This window comes from Mauremys reevesii, linkage group 7 (genome assembly GCF_016161935.1).
Source record: "Mauremys reevesii isolate NIE-2019 linkage group 7, ASM1616193v1, whole genome shotgun sequence".
Lineage (NCBI taxonomy): Eukaryota > Metazoa > Chordata > Testudines > Geoemydidae > Mauremys > Mauremys reevesii.
In genome coordinates, this window is record NC_052629.1 from 96,510,084 (window position 1) to 96,527,830 (window position 17,747).

The following is a 17,747-nucleotide window of genomic DNA, read 5'->3' on the forward strand; positions in this document are numbered from 1 at the left end:
GTGGACCTCCCGCAGGCGTCCCTGCGGAGGGGCTGCTGGTCCCGCGGCTTCCGTGGAGCATCTGCAGGCACGTCTGCGGGAGATCCACTGGAGCTGCGGGACCGGTGACTGGCAGAGCGCCCCTCGCGGCGTGCCGCCGTGCTTGGGGCGGCGAAATGGCTAGAGCCGCCCCTGGCCCCAGCACAAGGGGCCAGACCCAGGTGATGTCCCAATCAATATCTCCCCTATCTCCCAGGGTCATTGCTAATCTGATACCCCTGCTGTGGGGGAATGGGGCAGGACCCCCATTGAGCACTGGAGCACATGGGAGGGAGGTGAACAGTACCCCACATTTAGTCCCTGCAAAGGGGGCGGGGGCTAGAATTGCACCCCCTGGATAAGATTGGAGTGGGGGGAGAAGGGAAGAGGTTTTTTTTATTAGAGACAAATTTCTATCTATTTTTAAACTAAAAATGTTGGGGTGGGTGCTTGGGGTGGTCTCAGAGTACAGGCCCCCCTCCCTCCCCCCAGCTGGGAGTGAGGCTAAAGCAAGCCACCATCCAAGCAAATTAAACCCCAGACTGTCCCTTCAGAGCAAGCCAGGTGAAGGGGAAGCATGGGCAGAAAAAGCTTACCAGGGTGGGGCCTGAATCAGTCACTTTAAGGGGTGTTTGTGCAATTGGCTCCTCCAAAGATTGTGGGGGGAAGGAGGACAGGTCCGGGGGGGGGGAGTCAGAGGCCAGAATGAGGAAGAGGGGGCTTGGGTTCATCCCACTTCCTGGGTGCTGCCATCTTTTGTGTTCCTCTCCCCGCCCCCTTTGGGTGTGCGGGAAGGGCTGGCTCGTGTCTGTTCCTGCAGTTGCCCTTTCCCGCGCCGCCCCCCCCGCCGTCTCTCCGCCCCAGTCGGGGTTGGGTAGGAGCTGCGGCTCTCTGAGCATCCCCCCGCAGCTCCCTGGTTTCTGACCCTTGGGAGCCGCTAAGACTCCGGGGCTGAGGATTTCGGGGTGTGGGCAGTTGTCCGAGCCTCCATGCAGCTGCACTTGGAAGGGAGGGGAGGGGCCCCTGGGATTGGGGGGACCCCCAGCTCCTGCAGCCCAGGGGGCCGCCTCTCATCTGTCTGAGCGAACCACCTGTATTTTGTATTTGAGAATAAAACTCCTCTGACGCCACCGAGTCTGTGCGGGTCCGAGCGGGCGGGGAGCGCTACTCCTTGGGCTGCCGCTGGGCATGACGGCAAACAGCGCCCATCTCAAGCCCCCTGGGGGCGCCGGAGCGGGCTGCGGCAGCTCCCGGACGCCGCTGCTTGGCAAAGGGAAGCTGCGCAGCCCGCCTAAGAACGTAGCCATGTGCCCGCTTGCTCAGGCGTTTCTACGCGTGCCACCCCCCCTCTTATGAGTACTTCCGTGGGGCGGGGCCGCCTCTCATTGGTTCTGACAGTGGCCAATGAGGTGAGAGGTGTCAGTATAAATGCAGGTGGCGGCACTCCCCCAGCAAGGCATTCAGAGCGGAAGTTCTGGAGTCGGACATTACTCGTAGGGCCGGCGAGGCCTGAGCTCCGCTCTGTTCATTGTAGCTAGGCCCAGGTCTCCTACTTTTCTTAAGCCTTTGGTGGCCTGTACAGGGGGAAGGAGGTGCCACACCACTATCCACAGGCTAACTTAATGGCTACTGTTTCTTATCCGGCATAGCATAATCAACTGTTGGATAGTGTAGTTCCTGCAGGTAGCGTTAGCAGGACTAGCTGCAGCTGTCTTTTAGCACAGTGATTGGTGCTGGATAGTAGCCTGTTGTGACATAGGCTGCACAGTTGAAGTCCTCCTAACACTGTCTACAGTAACCAACAATGCATGAAGCTGGCTTGTGGGTAGCTTCTATCAAGATATGGCACTGATGAGAATGGAATTACTGGTCTAAGAGGGTTCAAGTTTAGTATACAAATAGCATATTTTACAAGTCACAATTTTTTTCAATAGTGCCAGTGAGTATCAACAGTGGATTATCTAGATAGTAGCTTCACTATACACTAGCAGTGTTAGCAGGAGTTCAAGCTACACAATAGAGAATCACTGGGCTATATTCCTAAAAAGAATTGCATCTAGCCCCTCTCATTGCACCAGCTAGATAGGAATCTGTTTTAAACAGCAGGGGAGAGAACAGGGACAAGACAGACTCCTAGAAGGAGTACAGCATGATGGGGGAAAAAAAGAGCATAGCCTAATGGTTAGGATATGCCATAGACTCTGGGAGAGCTAGGTTCAAGTTCTGACCCAGACATTTACATGAGGTCATACTAACTTTTTGCTGCTGCTGTACCTGCTTTGGCCTAGGGTGAAACTAGCACACACCACCCCCCTTGGTTTATCAACATAGCACCAAGCCCCACAGGGTGGCAGGGCTCCTCCAATGGAGTTGTGCACTGAACATGCTGAGGCAGCACTTGGAATAGAAACCACACAGAGAGACTTTATTGAAAATAAAACCTTACATCATCTGGAATGGAACCGAAGCATCCCCGGAAGCCAATATGGTGTGGGAGGGAGGGGAGGAAAGGAATTTAAGAGATTAAGGGGTGGGGGGTGAATATTAAGCAGTTAAGAAATTAACAGTCACAATATCCAACATATGCAGACACGTCCAGGAAGGCAACAGTGGCCAGTTAAAGAGAGACACTGTCAGCTGCCCTACCACAGTCCATGAGCATTCAGGTGAGATGCTGAATATGGGAGGGAGGAGGAAGAATTGTCAGATGGAAAGCAGTTTGCAGAGCCAGCCAACAGCCAGGGGCCTGCTCCACCAAACCACTTGGGGGGGGAAGCAGGCCATAGGCCCTGCTGGGCTCCTGTCCCTGTGGTGCCCAGCATACAAGCATACATTGCAGAAGAGGTGAAAGCATGCACTGTCCTCAAAGGAGAGCAGCTGCTGATGACAGGATGGCACCTAGGACAGGGCAGGGGTGACATGGCAGCAGTAGGAAGAGTCCATCCAGTCTGTACAGGTGAGGGGGATGCCCTACCAGAGCCTACTTAGCTGTCATCATCTGTACAAACTCTGCAAAGCAAAAGGCACAGTGTCAGAGAGCATGAGACAAGCCTGATTCACCCCACCCTTGCCTTCTCTCAGGCAGAAACCATCCCTCCACCCACACCCAGGCTGCACTTGGGGGTGCCCTATTACATCTCCCATTCCCTGGAGTTAACAGCATTTGTGACATTTCCAAGCCCTTTCACCAAGCTATGCCTGTCACAATGCAAGAGGCAGAAAGCAGCAGACCTGGGAAGAGAACCCAGGCATCCTGACTCCCAGACCCATCCTACCCACTGCTTTGGAGAGTCCTTAGGAGAGCAAGTGCCCTCTCCAGAGCGGTACTATCCTGAGCAGCAGCTGTGCCCTTTGGACAGTCAGAGGAAGCTGTCCTGCCGCCCCCCTCACCTTCATAGTTGACCTGTCCATCACCATCGATGTCAGCTTCCCGGATCATCTCATCCACCTCCTCATCTGTCAGCTTCTCACCCAGATTGGTCATGACGTGGCGCAGCTCGGCCGCACTGATGTACCCATTCCCATCCTGGGGGGGCAGCCACCATGTCAGGCAAGGGGGCCATAGGGCTGCCTCCAGTTAGCACAAGCACCCCAGGGACCCCACCCTTTCAGCCTCAGCACAGGCCCTGGAGAGGGGAAAGCAGGTAGACCGCACAGGCATACCCCCCTCCCCCAACACACACAACCACCTACCTCAGGTAGCTGATGACTCTCCTGCCCCCAACCCCATGTGGAAGGGGGAGGTGTCCAGCTGTGAAGCACATGCACACAGGAGGGAGTATTGGACTCAGCTGTCCCTGCATGGAGGAGTTTAGCCCCAGCTGCTATTTTGGAGCTCCTGGGGAGGAAACAAGGGGCATGCACTGCCACCAGGGATAAGGGGGATGAAGCCCCACTGCCTCACCTTGTCAAACACCCGGAAGGCCTCACGGATCTCCTCCTCGCTGTCTGTATCCTTCATCTTCCTTGCCATCATGGTTAGGAACTCAGGGAAGTCAATGGTGCCATTCCCTTGGGCAGGGGAAGAGGCCATTAGTGCTGGACCTAACTGACAGTGGGTTGGGTGACCTGCACAGCCCCCCTACAGCATCCAATACCCTCTCTCCCACAAATCCAGACACTCAAATACTGACAGAGAGCTCTGGGGAATTCACTGAAACACCCCCTTCCCTCCAATGGTGGGCTTGCCTTGAGGGGATGCCTCTTCACCCCCTCTGCAGAGATGTGGGGAGCCTAGAAACAAGCCCCAGAGCTCTGTAGTTTGGGCAGGGGACTGGCCTACAAACCTTGGATCAACCCCTTCGGTTTAACTCAGGTACAACCCGCACACTGGAACAGGAACAGGCAGCTCTCCACAGGCCCTAGGATGAGGTGATTCTCAGCTGAGGGTGACCTTCATTTGTGTGAGCAGGGTAGTTAACAGCAGCACTCACAGAGGAGGGATAGTACCCGGGGTTGGGATTAGGTGTATCACACGGGGATATAGGGCTAGAAGCGGCCTCCTGGGTCATTGAGTCCAGGCCCTGCTATTGCAGGCAGGCCCATCAAAATCTCAATCAGAAACATATCAATGTTTTCCCCTACTGGGAAGCTGTTCCAGAAACTCACTCTTCACCTCCTTAGGGTTTCCTCCCTGATATATTTACAGAGAGCAATCAGATCCACCCCCTACTCTCCAAACTTCATCTAGTCAAGCTATACAAACCCAGCTCTTTTGGTCTCCTCTCCATTCCCCTGATCAGCCTAGAAACCCTTCTTTCAGTCCCTAGCCCAAAACTCATAGTCTAAACAGACAAAGAATGGTAAGGGAAACTGAGGCACAGAGAAGGAAAAAGACTTCGCTCACAGCTAAGAACAGAACACAGGAGTCCTGCCTCCCAGCTCTGATCACCCCCAAACACAACCCCACTGCCACCAGTGCAGTGGCTGTATTCCGACTCCCCACCCATCTCACAGTCCCTCTCACCATCAGCGTCCACCTCATTGATCATGTCCTGCAACTCTGCCTCGGTGGGGTTCTGCCCTAAGGACCTCATGACGGTACCCAGCTCCTTGGTGGTAATGGTGCCATCCCCATCCTTGTCGAAAAGGGAGAAGGCTTCCTTGAATTCTGCCGGGAGAGAGGAGAGGAATCAGTACCCGGGGGACCTGCCACACGATCCCTTCTCCCTGCAGTCTCCTCCCTCTCCCCAGAACCCTGGGCGAACAGGTGCCTGGGCCCGACCATATTGTGAAGCACCAGATCCCCCATATAAAGGAGAATTTGGGGGCAGCAGGATGAAGGGGTGTCTCACCTGCGATCTGTTCCTCTGTCAGCTGGTCTGCCTGCAAGAGGAGACAGAGAGTTATTACCCTGTCTGACACCTTCCCGCGAGCCATGCCCTATACCTCATTGCCCTCCAGGCCATCTGCCCCAAACACAGCCTCACCCCCCCCTCCCATCCAATATCGCAGAGGAAGAGACTCTGCCCTACACCCCAGACCTCCCTGGAGTCCCCACGCCACCCACCTCCCGCAAGACGCAGCATGGCTGCTGTCTCCAACTGCCCCCCAACTACTTGTTCCCGACTGGCCAATGGACAGCAGCCCTACTAGCCCCTGTCTTGGGGCCTGGACCCCCCCCCAACACACAGGACCAGGCTCCCGACCCCCCACTCCTCTCTCCGCGCACGCTCCCCGCCGCCCCGTTCCCCTAGACCCCATCCCCATCCCCTCGCTCCGCCACCCGCTGCCAGGGAGCCCCAGCCCCCCACTTCTTGCCATGGCGGCGGCGGCGGGGGGCTGGTGCTACGACCGCTCAGTTCCCCGTGGTCTCAGGCTCCCTCCGCCCGGGCCGCGCCGCCCAGATCCCTCCGCCCGCAACGAGTCCCGGACCCAGCAGTGGCCTTCCGTTGCGTTTTGCGCCGAGCCCTTTAAATACCGCCCGCCCGGCACGGCCACGTGACCCGCCTGCCCCGAGCCCATTGGCCGGCTCCCACCTGCAATGCGTCAGGGAGACCGCTTAAAGGGGAAGGCGGCGGCGGGGCCGGCGTTCGGCCGACAGAAAGCGGCCAGGGTGGGTTAAAGAGGACGGGCCCTGAAGAGCAGGTGGATTTAAAGGCGAGGTGGCATGTTAAAGGGGAAGGTGTAAAGTGCCCATAGGGAGCAGTAGGAGCCTCCGCACGCTGAAACACTAGCTCCCACCCTACACCACTGCTACTGGCTCCCACGTGCCTTGCGCTAGAGGGTGGGCCCAGTATGCACCCCTCCCACCTTCCCAAAAAGGCAGGGGCCCAGGCAGGACCCTAGGGGCCTGGCCCAACCTCTGGAGATGGAATCACCTCCCTTCTTACATCTGGGGGGGTTGGCCTAGGGCTGCCAGGTCAGCTGCTCCTCCCCCACTGCCGAGGGAGCAAGGTGTGGTAGGTCCACACACTTAGGACACGGACAAGGTTGGGGGAACCCGCATCTCCACTAACAGCGCCCTGTTAGGCAGATTGCTCTAGGGCAGCACCCAGACCCATGAATTGCAGAGTGCAGAGATCTGCCCCCAGGCTACTCAGTGGTCACAGCAGCAGGGAAAGGGGTCCTCATAGTGCAGGTAGGAACCTGCAGCAGTAGAAGAGATAGCCAATGAGGATGAAGTGCAGGGGGTCCTCCTTTCCCCCTCCATTAAGGCACGAAGCAGCCACAGGGAAAACAAGGAGGCAGTGGAGCACATTAAAGGAAGAGACAAGCCAGAATCACTAAGCAGAGCCTTTTGTTATTTGCATGCTGATCCCAGCAGCACTCAGGGGGAGCCCAGCACAATGCCATCCACCCCCCCCACCCAAACATCTGCACCATTTCACACACAGCACTGGCCACTACAACCTGGGAAAGGGGAGAGAGGAAGGAGGCGGAGGAGAGAGAGAGAGAGAGACAGACCTTTGGTCCTGATCAGTCATCCCCACCTATCCAATCATACAGGGCACCCAAAGGTGGAGGGTGAAGCTGCAGCCAGTGGGGCCTGAACTCCTTGGTCCCTAAATCTAAATGCTGCCCCACCATAGGGAAACAGATGCCATAGAGCCCCATCCTCAGTCCAGATCTCCCATAGCATCCCTGAGGATGGTGCCAAGGTGAGGCTAGCAGGAATTGGGGCACACTGAGCACCAGCTTCCCCCCACACCCCGCCAGCCCCATGGGGGGGGGGGGAAGAGGGGGGAGAGAGAGAGAGGAAGAAGAAGATCAGGTCAGACATCCAGGACTCAGGAGAACAGAACTTAGGGGCCTTCTTTACCTTATGGCTGCAGCTCCCCACTCCTGCCCCAAGGCCTCAGTGCTGCCCCTGGGGGTGTTAATAGGACTCACAAGAACAAACACCCCTTCCTGGAATGGCCCACAGGGGAGGCCTCCTCCCCTAGGCTACATAGGGGAAATGCAGCAGCAACCCCTCAGAGGGCTTCAATGTCAGGTCCTTCAGGGCCAGCTGCCCCTCCTGGCGCTGGGGGTCAGTGCTGAGCTCCACAGTGGCCTCAGGAGGCAAGAGAGAGTGGGAGATGGGGACAGAGCTGCTGTTGCCAGCTAAGTTGAGGACCACCAAGAAGCGTTTGTTCTGGTCCCAGCTGCGCAGGTAGATACAGACATCTGGCACCACCCCAGGCAGCATCATGAATTCCCCATGCAACAGCGAACGCTCCTTGCCCCGCAGCTCACTCAGGTGCCGGAACAGGGAGAGCAATGAGGAGCGGTCCTCACTCTGTGCCTGGGGAGGGAGACATGGGGTTAGTGCAGGGGTTCTCACAATAACATTTTGGTGACCTCAGAGAGAAGCCACCAACTCTTGCAGGTGGCTGCTGTCAATTTTTCCTAAAATATATGTTTTTCCTAAAGTTAATTACAAATACATATGCACGCAAACAAATGACAGTGATTTGGACATGTCTATGTAGGGTGTTTTTGCAGACTAAAAAATCCAAATAGTGTTCAGTTTTGTTTAGGTTTAGTAAGGAATAGACACAATAGAAACACAAATAAGGTATTTGGCACATTCTTGTTTTTATTGTTCTTTCTTTCGGTTGCCTAGCTAGCAAATCTACTGCTGTGAAAAGTGATGCTTGTATGTCAATATCACTTTTCATAGCCTCCAAGCTAGCTGCTAAGTCTGCTGTGAAAAGTGATATTAAACCTACAGATATATTTTTTCTCAGAAGACTTACTCAGCTCCTAGCAAGCCTGAGAACAAATTAAGCCCTGGATAGGGGCTGGGGGAAGCAGTGGGGGACAGAACCTATTACTGCACAGGGGGCCAGGGAAATGGGGGTGGGTGACAAGCCCAGGGCTGGGGCCAGGGTCTGCCATTGTGCAGCCGATGCCAGAAAAGGCAGCGGGGTGGGGGGCGCAAGGGCATTGGGGGCCCATGAACGGAGACCAAAGCCCTGCCTCCCATGACTGGAGCTTGGGGCCCTGTGGCCAGAGGACAGAGCCAACCGCTACGCAGCTGGATCCAGTTGCCTGCTACCCCAGGGCTGAAGCCAGACCCTCTCCATCTCCAGAAGGTGGGGAATTCAAATGCTGGAAGAGCAGGCAGCCACTGCGTCCTCAGAGGAGGGTAGGGCCCAAACCCTGCTGGTGGCCCCAGAGGAGGAGTTACTGCTTTGTCTGCCCCAAGCACCACCACCACCACCCAGAAGTCTGTGGCCGCAAGAAAAGCCTCTGGTGGCCACAATGGCAGCATCTGAGAAATGCTGGGTTAGTGCAAGGCAGACCGTGCCCTCCCCCAGCTCCTCCCATACCCCTTGAGCTCCCCCAGAGCTCTGCCCCCATCTAAGCCCACCCTCACCACACATGTTCCTCCCCTAAGCTCTGCCTATACTCCTGCCCTCACCTTCACAGTGATGTTGCTGCTGCTGCCGCCGCTGCCGCCCACACTTTGAGACAACGACTTTGAGGAGAAGCCAAAGTTGACCGAATCATTCCACAGCATGTGGGGTGCGCTGGACTGGGGAAGTGACGGACGTGGTTACAGGGAGTTGCACAGATGGCTGCCCATCCCTTCTTGCACCAACCCAGCCCATCCCTTCCCCAGACACTCCTTCCCCACCCAGAAGCTGAACAAACTTCACCATCCCTTTGCCCCTTTGCACTGCCCTTCCCCTGCCCTAACATTCCCCACCTGCCAGCACCTTCAGGGACTTCACTGCCCACCCCTTCCCCCCAACTCAGCTTAACTAACCCTCCCAGGCCTCCCCCCACACCTCCTCCAGAGGGATCCCCTAGCCCCACACTGCCCCTACCTGTCCTGGCAGCTCCTGCAGCCCGATTTCATCCCCGTAGTTGGTGAAGGGCGTCCCTGGCAGCGTGAAAAGTAGCATGTGATAGAGCCGCAGCAACCGCTCCTTCACAAGAGAGGCCATGTGCCCCGTCCTTGGGCCCCCCACCTGCAGAGACAGCAGAGATGCAGTGTCAACACACAGGGGGTGGGAGGTGGACATATCCCCAGCTCTGGGAGGGGATGCGGGGCTAGTGGTCACATTGGCCTGCTAAACCCAGGGTTGTGAGTTCAGTCCTTGAGGGGTCCAGTTGGGGATTTAGTTGGGGATTGGTCCTGCTTTGAGCAGGGGGTTGGACTAGATGATCTCCAGAGGTCCCTTCCAACCCTAACGATCTATAATAATCTATAACATCCTGGCCTATCCTTCTTGAGCAAGCAACACAGAACAGACCCACATGCTTTATGGCACACATCTGTTGGGGCTCAGCTCCTGCCCTGTCTCCAAAAGGGAGCCCACTATGAGCACTGGGAGCTATGATACAGATGGGGGGAAGGGGCTTAGCATGGTGATCCTGTGGGGTAGGGGTGGGGTAAGGTGAAGGTGGGTCCATGCCCCAGCCCCCTCCCCCAATTCCAACAGCTGGGGAAACAGAGTGGGCAGCACTCACACTCCAGCTAGGCCACTTCTCTCCAGAAGCCTGGATGTACTCTATGATCGCATTTTCCACCTTCTCCGCAGAGGGCTCCTGCCCCAGCCCCGCCAGATATGGGCTGACCAGGAGGTCAGCGCTGGTCTCGTTCAGCAGGGAGAAGATCTGCCAGGAATCTTGTTGGCCCGTCTCAGCGATCAGCACCCTGGAGAGAAGGGAGTCAGGGTACGGTGAGTGCCGGGGTCAGTTGTGAGGTGCTAGGAATGGGAAAGAGGGTGTGGGAGGCTGGGGTGGGGCAGGGCGCAGAGTCTGAAGATGGAGAGGTATTTTCCTAGAGGATGGGGGGACATGGGGGAGCTATGGGTGCTTGAGGGGGGGTTGGCAGCAGGAGAGGAGAGAGGCATCCAAGGGAGGGAGCCTGGAAGGTGGGCGTATTCAAGAGGGCTGCCATCCCAGGGGGGCAGCCAGTCAACCACCACCGCAAAAGGGCCAGAACCATTTGGTGGGGGCTTGGCACCCACCTGGCATTGCCATCAGAACTGTACTGGCTGGTGAGGTTCTTCCACTCCACCAGGAGCTGGGAGTCCTGGAGGAGAAAGACCTGTGAGACAGACAGTCACTCCCCACATTACCTCCCGCCCCAACTCCCCACAACCCTCACCCCCAACACACAGACAAGCTAGTCACTTACATTGAGCTTCTCCACTCCCTCCAACTGGATCCCTGCCACACCAAACTCCAGCCAGAACTCCAGCGCCGCCTGCCCAGAGAGTGTGTGTCAACCAGCATCTATCTGGCATGCCTCACAGCCACCAGCCCTGCATCCTCCCATCAACTGATTGTCCCCAGCCCCCAACTCCAGTGTAGCCAACACCTCCCCACTCCAGGTCTCCATACCCCTAGCCCCCACTGCATGAGAAACCCAAACAGTGGTCCCAGCTGCTTCCTCCAAAATAGTGAGGATTCAGGGGAAGTGGCAAACCAGGCCCAGACAGATCCCTGGGGAAGATCTATGACAGACCAGGACACCCTCTCCCCCAGAACATAGCCTTAAGGTTAGATTGCCAGATCCCCTCAGGTGCTGCTCCTCAGGATGCCCCGCATTGGAGCCCAACCTCACCTTCATTTTCAACTGGAAATCACTGCTGCGGGGGGTCTCCTGGCTGAACCAGGGCATCTGGCCACGGTAATTGGGGGTCAAGTCCAGGATGACCTTGAGACCTAGGGAGAAAGAGAGGTCAGGTATACATCCTAGGGCAGGGACAGCTCCCCTCCCCAAACACCCCATATCCCATTCCCCACCACCCATCCTGGGGCCAGATCAGATCCAGCACCCCAAGGGGAAAAAGGCCCCATACTCGGACATTTTCTTACTCTTCTTCTTGGCGGCCTCCAACAGCTTGGTAAAGGTCTCCTTGGTGCCGAAACGGGGGTCCACTTCCCGCAGGTCCATGTCGGCCGGTGTGTCAGGAGTGTTAACATGTATGGGCCCAATTACCAGCCCCTTCACCTTCAGGGAGCTCAGGTAATCAATGCGCTGCTCCACCCCTGGGGAGAGAGTGGACAAGGGGGGGGGGGGAAATCAGAGGTTGGCAGCTCCCCCCAGTCCCACATAATCCCCTCCCCACCCCAGGTAAAAGCTGTCCCCATAGCCCCTGCATCTTGCCCACATTATCCCTCCCCACCAGGTGAAAGATACTCCCCCAATCCCCTTTCCTCCCTCACCCAGAATGAAACCTTTAACCCAGCCAATCCCCACAATTCACATTTGCCTCAGTGCATTATGGGACCTTCAACCCTAGCAGCTTCCTACCCCATCTCCCCATGCTCCCTTCTCCCCCCTCCCCCCCCACAAGATCTTTAACCCCAGCTCCCTTCCCCACCCCACCCCCCAGCCCACAGGATCTTTAACCCCAGCTCCTTCCCCACCCCACCCCCAGCCCACAGGATCTTTAACCCCAGCTCCCTTCCCCACCCCCAGCCTCAAGCCCACAGGACCTTTAACCCCAGCTCCTTCCCTCTTCCCCACCCCCAGATTGTGTGGGACCTTAACCCCAGCTCCTTCCCCCATCACTCAATTTCCCCCCCCCCAAACAGCTGAGTCAGCTCAGGCTGGGCTGACGTCAAAGCTGATGAAACAAAGCCCACTGGTTGCTGCTGCCAACCGGCTAGAACCGGCTGGGAGCACCCTCACCCCTCCCAGGCGCGGCGGGCTGGCCGGCTGCCAGTCACCTGCTTGCGCAAGGAGCACGTGGGGAACAGACTGTATGGGACATCCTATTGGGGGGGGGGGGGAGCGTTCCCCCCCCCATAAGCCCCCCCCAGATAGGGAGAACTGGGGGAGAGGGTCGCCCCAGCAGCACCTGGGCTCCAGTTTGTGCCAAGAAGGCAACCAAACCCTAATGTTCACCCGGGGTTCCTGCCACCCCCCCACTACCCCAAACCCCTCTCCTTTCCCACCCATAACACCTCTTCTCCCCGCACACCAGGGTCCTCCCATCCAATCCCTCTCCTAGTTTAATCCCCAGCTCTGGTAAGGAAGTGGGGTCTACTGGGTTCTGGAAGTGGGGGCGGGAGGGATGGTCAGGACTCCGGGGTTCTATCCCCAGCTTAAAGGGGAGTGAGGTCTAGTGGGTTAGGGGGGCTGAGAATCAGGACTCACCTGCCAAGTCCCCGACTCCATCGGCATTCGAGTCCTGGAAGGCCTCCAGTGCCCGGATGCGGTAAATGCCCCCCTTGTGCCACCACTCCTGGGGAGGCAGCTCCTTGCAGCGGGGAGCCTGGACGATGATGACGATGGCCCCCGCCAGCATGCCCAGCCATCCCAGCCAGAAGAGGATGAGCAGGGCCCAGCGGGTGCGCACCCACCCTGGAGTGCCCGCTACCTGCAGCAGCTCCTCCTTGGACAGCCCCGTGAACTTGGTGCCAGCATCCGCCTCGCCATCCTCCTCGGGCACCTTCACCTTCACCATCCCGTTCTTCTCGCCCAGGGATCCCGAGGCCGGGGAGGAGGGGGAGCCCGTCATGGGCTGCTTCTCTGGCTCCATCTCGTTCAACTCCACCTCCTTCATGTCCACCTCTGCGTCCTGGCTCATGATGCCTGGCTAAATGCCACCGGGTATCGCTAGGGCCTGCGGTGAGGGGGAGAGAGGCAGAGCCATGTGCCCCGGGCAGAGCAATCTCCACCACCCGGCCCCTGAGCAGAGCTCCCGACCTTGGCACACAGCCCTCCCAGCAGGCAGAGAGATTTTTCCGCCAAGGACAGAGATTTCCCCCCAGCTGCCTGAGCCTCCTTTCCTAGGCCTGTCGCGGGATTCAGCCGCAGCCATGCTGCCTTCTCACCTCGTGCCCCCCTGCTCGCCGCCTCCCCACAGCCCTGTGCGCGCTGGTAGGTACCCAGCCCACGCGCCCAGGGCCCGGCGCTAGATCACACCGTCCCCACGCGCCCGGCACACCGCGGCGGATCATACCTAGCGCACCTGATTGATTCCTCTGACTGTGAGACGCGCTCTCCCTCAGCCGGCACTGATATATCCCGATCCGCCTCCGACTCCGCCTCCCAGACCCGTCCCCCGCCCGCCTTAAGGTGGAGACAGATAATTACTCCGTGTTACCATGATCTATGGCCTGGAGAAATGGAGAGGATCCTGCTTGTTGCAGAGCTGGGGGGAGAGGGACTATGGGAAATTGAGGCCTGTGGAGAGAGCAGTGCCCCAAAGGGTGAGGGGTCTGTACCTGCGACAAGGCCCTAGATGGCTAGGGTGACCAGACAGCAAATGTGAAAAAACAGGACAGGGGGTGGGAGGTAATAGGAGTCTATCTATATAAGAAAAAGACCCAAAAATCAGGACTCTCACTATAAAATCAGGACATCTGGTCACCCTATAGATAGCAGAGATGACAACAAGGGGTTGCCACTCCATGGAGAGTTTGGGGGTGAGATGAGAATGGAAGAGTTTCCAACTGGGTATAAACAGAATGATCAGGCCTGCATAGGTCCATATGGGGTGTGTGGGTAATTTGGCTTGACGATAATAGGCTCATGAGGGGTGTCTAATGGTTAAAGCTGTGGGGCTGGGTGTCAGGACACCAGTTTACCACCAGTATTCTATTCACAACTCTGGCAGGAGTGGTATCTAGTGGTTAGAGCAGGGGAGTGGCAGCAGGATTCTGAGGGGTCTAATCCCAGCTCCACTGACTCACTGTATGTGGCTGGACAAGTCCTTTTCCTTCAGTGTGCCTCAGTTTCCATATCTGTTCTTGACTTAGTCTGTCCCTTGGAGCCAAGCCTTCTTGCTGAGAAAGAACCGTCTCACAGGGATGGGAAGGGGACAGAGCTCAGCGTCTGGGAATCCTGTACATCAAAGGCCAGGAACCCGAGGAGCAGGGGAGGGATCACAGTTGGGAACCCTAAGGGGGAAGGATATATCAAAGGCAAGGAAGTGGTAGGGACTAGGATCAGAGTCTGGGAACACCGTGGGGGGGAGCCACAATCAAAGGCTGGAAATCCAGCCCCTTCCCTCCGGCCCTGGCAATCACAAGAAACACTTGATTGTTCCCTGTTTCAGTTCTGTCACGTGGTGGGAAACCACTGCCACACAGGCCCCACGCAACCGGCCGGCTCCCTACACATAACAGGGAGGGCTCTATGGGCTTCTTGAAGGGGCTACAGCAGCCCCTCTCATTTTCTGACCCTCCTGGGAAGCCTCAAGCTCTGAATGGCCCCATCATGTGCTTTTGAGAATATGTGACCAACTCCCCCACCCCAACCCTGGCTAAGGGGATGGGGGTGGGGAAGGCAACCTGGGGGAGATGCACTCCATTATCCCTCCCCCAGGCTAATCAAGCCTTCTCCCCAAGTAACCTCCCAGGAGCCAGTGACCCCTAGTGCTCCCCACTAACCTCCCAGTGCCCCCCCAGGTAAATCCTACCCCCACCCAGCTAACACCACAAAAGGTTATATACAGATCAGCTCTTACCTGTGGGCTTCCCACCCACCAGTAAACATTCCCAACTGCCTCCTGGTCCTGGAACACCCCCACTCCCTACATGGAGTCTAGTTGTCAGTTACATCTGAATGGCACTAATGGGCAGGGCTTCTGGGGCTGATCTGACCATGGAGACAGAGTGCCCCTGTCTCCCCATAGAGAGGGTCTCCCCAAAACATACACTGGGGCAGGGGTGTTAGTGGGCAGCTTCCCAGGCTACTACTCTGTGCTGGGCACCCAGAGGCCTCTGTATATGGCAGCTGGCACCGAACTACCCCCCACTCTAGCACTGAATTTTCCCCAGAGGGGTGGAATGGGGATAGGAGGAGGTTTGAGCCCCAGAGCTGAGGTGCTGATCCCCACACACCTGGAGCTCCGGCTCTGCCACAGTAAGCAGCAATGCCTGACTCAGCAGAACAGACCAGGAGCCACGCCCACCAAAGACCGCTTACAGCCAGGCAAGGGCTGTAAACAAGTGCCAATCACACAAGCTGTAACCAGAGACGAATTCATGCACCTCCTTCCATGAGCAGTCCCCCTGACCTGACCAGCCCCCTGCCTCCACACACTGTGTATATATCCCCTTGTTTACCCCACACTGGCCTCACCCCCACTCTGGGGGACCCCCTTTTCTGCCACACTATGTGCTACCTGGCTTCCCTGGTGCAGTATGTGCCCTCCAACATCTCCTACACTATGCGCACACACCCCCTTGATCCTGCCCTCCAGCATCTCCTGCCTCTGTGTACTCCTGGCCTCCTCCATGCTATACACACATACTTGCCCCTGCACTGTGCAACCCCCACTACCACTTATGCCCCTTGTCCTGCCATGTGCATACACCTCCAGTTCTCCCCTCCAGCCCCAACACACACACAGTCAAAACCTGGGGAAGGCTCCCACATTGTCATGTTGGGGCTTGAATCCTCCTAAAGCCGAGGGCGTGGGAGGGACAGGGAGGAAAACAGCAGGCACCAAGACGCTGCTCCAGAGCCACAAATGGATTCCACATGCTTCTTGCCCCATGTTGCCAGCCAGTCAGGGTGGCGCCAGGAATGGAAGAATTCACAGCCCCAGGGAAGGTCTGGGCCCTAGCAGAGTCCTGGGATTCCAGTTCAGCCATCTTGGGAGAAGAATTACACAAAATGGCTGCAAGCAGCCTCTTTGTGTTTCCACCCACCCCCCAATAGCCATTGCATCCTGTTGGGCAGCCATCTTTGTGTCTCCCCTATCAGCAGCCCTCATCCTCCCTGGGAGCCATCACTGTGCCATCTCTTGGCAGTCAGCTCTGTGTTATCACCCCGACAGCCATCACCCCTTGCCTGGCAGTCATCTTTCTTTTGGCATCTTAGTGCTGCCCCCTGGGCCTGTGATGACTGAGAAAGGGGCACCCCCACTCCCACGCCAACCAGTGCCAGGGTTGCACTGTAGGGCAGCATCAGGATTGGGTGTCATTTCCTAAGGGGCCAGGCCTGGGGGCCACAGGCAGAGCTGAGGGGGCACCTTCCCTGCATGGGTCTCTGGGCTGGGGCAGAAGAAGCAGGCTCCATGGAAGCCCCAGCTCTGCTGACCTCAGCCCCAAGACGAAGTGAAGGGGATACATTTCCCCTCCACCCCCCGACACACTGCATTTCCTCAGGGAGTCAGGGATGCAGAACCCTCAGCTTGGGGTTATGGGAGGCTCTTATGGGTTCTGCCCTAACCTGGGGGTTTCAGCCTGAATGACTAGAGTCCCTCAGCCGCACACACACTCCCCTTATTCCCAGCGCTCCAGCTTCTACTGCCCAGCTCCAGAATAGCTGATCCCCACTTCCCCCAGACATCCAGCCCTCAGTGACCCCTACTGCCCATCCCAGCCACCAGTGATCTCCTCTGTTCCACTCCCAGTATCCCCGCATCACCCAGCCTCTGGTGTCCCCCATCATCCCTGGCAGCCCTTGCTGATAGCACCCCCATCAGTCCCCCGAGCCTACAGTGTCTAGCCCCCCCTCCAGCCCCATTGGCCCCCATGTCCCTCTTCGCCCATCAGTCCCCAGCCTTCCCCTCACCAGCCCCCAGTCTCCTCCACTGACCCTCTCTCCACCTAAATCTATTGCCCCTCCCCCAACCCTGTTTATCCCACAGACGGTGTTTGCTCCTGGCAGAAGCCTCCTCCAGTTGTTGTTGCTGCTCGAACAGGAGCTGTCTGGGTTATTAATGAGGCCAGTCCCAGCCCTGGGCTCCTGCCAGGCCAGTTCAAGGGGAGGGGAGGGGTTCAGCTGTTTGTTGTTGTAGCATGTTTTGCAGCTGGAGTGTCCTTTCTGTGCCCTACTGGAGAGACACAGACAGAATTCCCTACACCCGACCTGCTCAGCCTTTTTCTCCCAGAGCCTAGGTTCTACTCCCCCTCCAGCCTAACTCCCCCAATTTCCCCCTGCCCAGCCTAGGCCTTTCCCAACCCAGAACCCCACCTAGACTCACAATAACCCAGCCTCAGACCTCCAGGTCCACCTCCAGCCCTGGTCCCCTCCACCAGCCCTTAGTCATGTTCCCCTCCTCTGGCCCAGATGGATTCCGCCCTCCACACACAGTTCACACCCCGAACCCAGATCCAGGAAAATGCAGAGCCCCAAACCCACGTTTAAATGACCCATAAGGTGCAGAAAAGAGGGGTGAATTTAGGGGAGGCCATGCCCTGCTCCCCACCATCTCTTCCCCTCAAATTCTGCAGCTGGGCACCGAGGGACGGGATGGGTCAGGAACCCCCTGTCCTGCCAAGAGACAGGAAGTTCTAGGAATCAGAGGAAGGAGTGCGGAGCAGAGGAATCCTTTCTCTCCCTCTGCCTGGCTGGGCTCCAAGGCAGGGATGTAAACAAA

At 57.4% G+C, this 17,747-nt stretch overlaps 2 protein-coding genes across 4 annotated transcripts; both read right to left on the minus strand.

Moving 5' to 3' along the window:
- Positions 1 to 2,416: 2,416 nt before the first annotated feature.
- On the minus strand, positions 2,417 to 5,927 carry LOC120409336 (calmodulin-1). Its single transcript, XM_039547211.1, has 6 exons — positions 5,779 to 5,927; positions 5,313 to 5,343; positions 4,985 to 5,128; positions 3,923 to 4,029; positions 3,409 to 3,544; positions 2,417 to 3,027 (listed from the first exon to the last, which is right to left on the minus strand). The coding sequence occupies exons 1-6, from the start codon at positions 5,779 to 5,781 to the stop codon at positions 2,999 to 3,001; spliced, it is 450 nt and encodes a 149-aa protein (XP_039403145.1). The 5' UTR covers positions 5,782 to 5,927; the 3' UTR covers positions 2,417 to 2,998.
- A 670-nt stretch (positions 5,928 to 6,597) lies between these two features.
- SLC3A2 (solute carrier family 3 member 2) lies at positions 6,598 to 13,502 on the minus strand. 3 transcript variants are annotated; one of them, XM_039547207.1, is made up of 10 exons: positions 13,374 to 13,502; positions 12,566 to 13,034; positions 11,278 to 11,451; positions 11,024 to 11,124; positions 10,595 to 10,663; positions 10,425 to 10,489; positions 9,922 to 10,108; positions 9,276 to 9,419; positions 8,867 to 8,980; positions 6,598 to 7,744 (listed from the first exon to the last, which is right to left on the minus strand). In XM_039547207.1, the coding sequence occupies exons 2-10, from the start codon at positions 12,996 to 12,998 to the stop codon at positions 7,400 to 7,402; spliced, it is 1,632 nt and encodes a 543-aa protein (XP_039403141.1). In that variant the 5' UTR covers positions 12,999 to 13,034; positions 13,374 to 13,502; the 3' UTR covers positions 6,598 to 7,399. The 3 variants fall into 3 exon arrangements, with proteins under 3 accessions (XP_039403141.1, XP_039403142.1, XP_039403143.1); XM_039547208.1 differs by having other exon boundaries at positions 13,383 to 13,483; XM_039547209.1 differs by lacking the exon at positions 13,374 to 13,502 and adding an exon at positions 13,246 to 13,371.
- Positions 13,503 to 17,747: the final 4,245 nt, after the last annotated feature.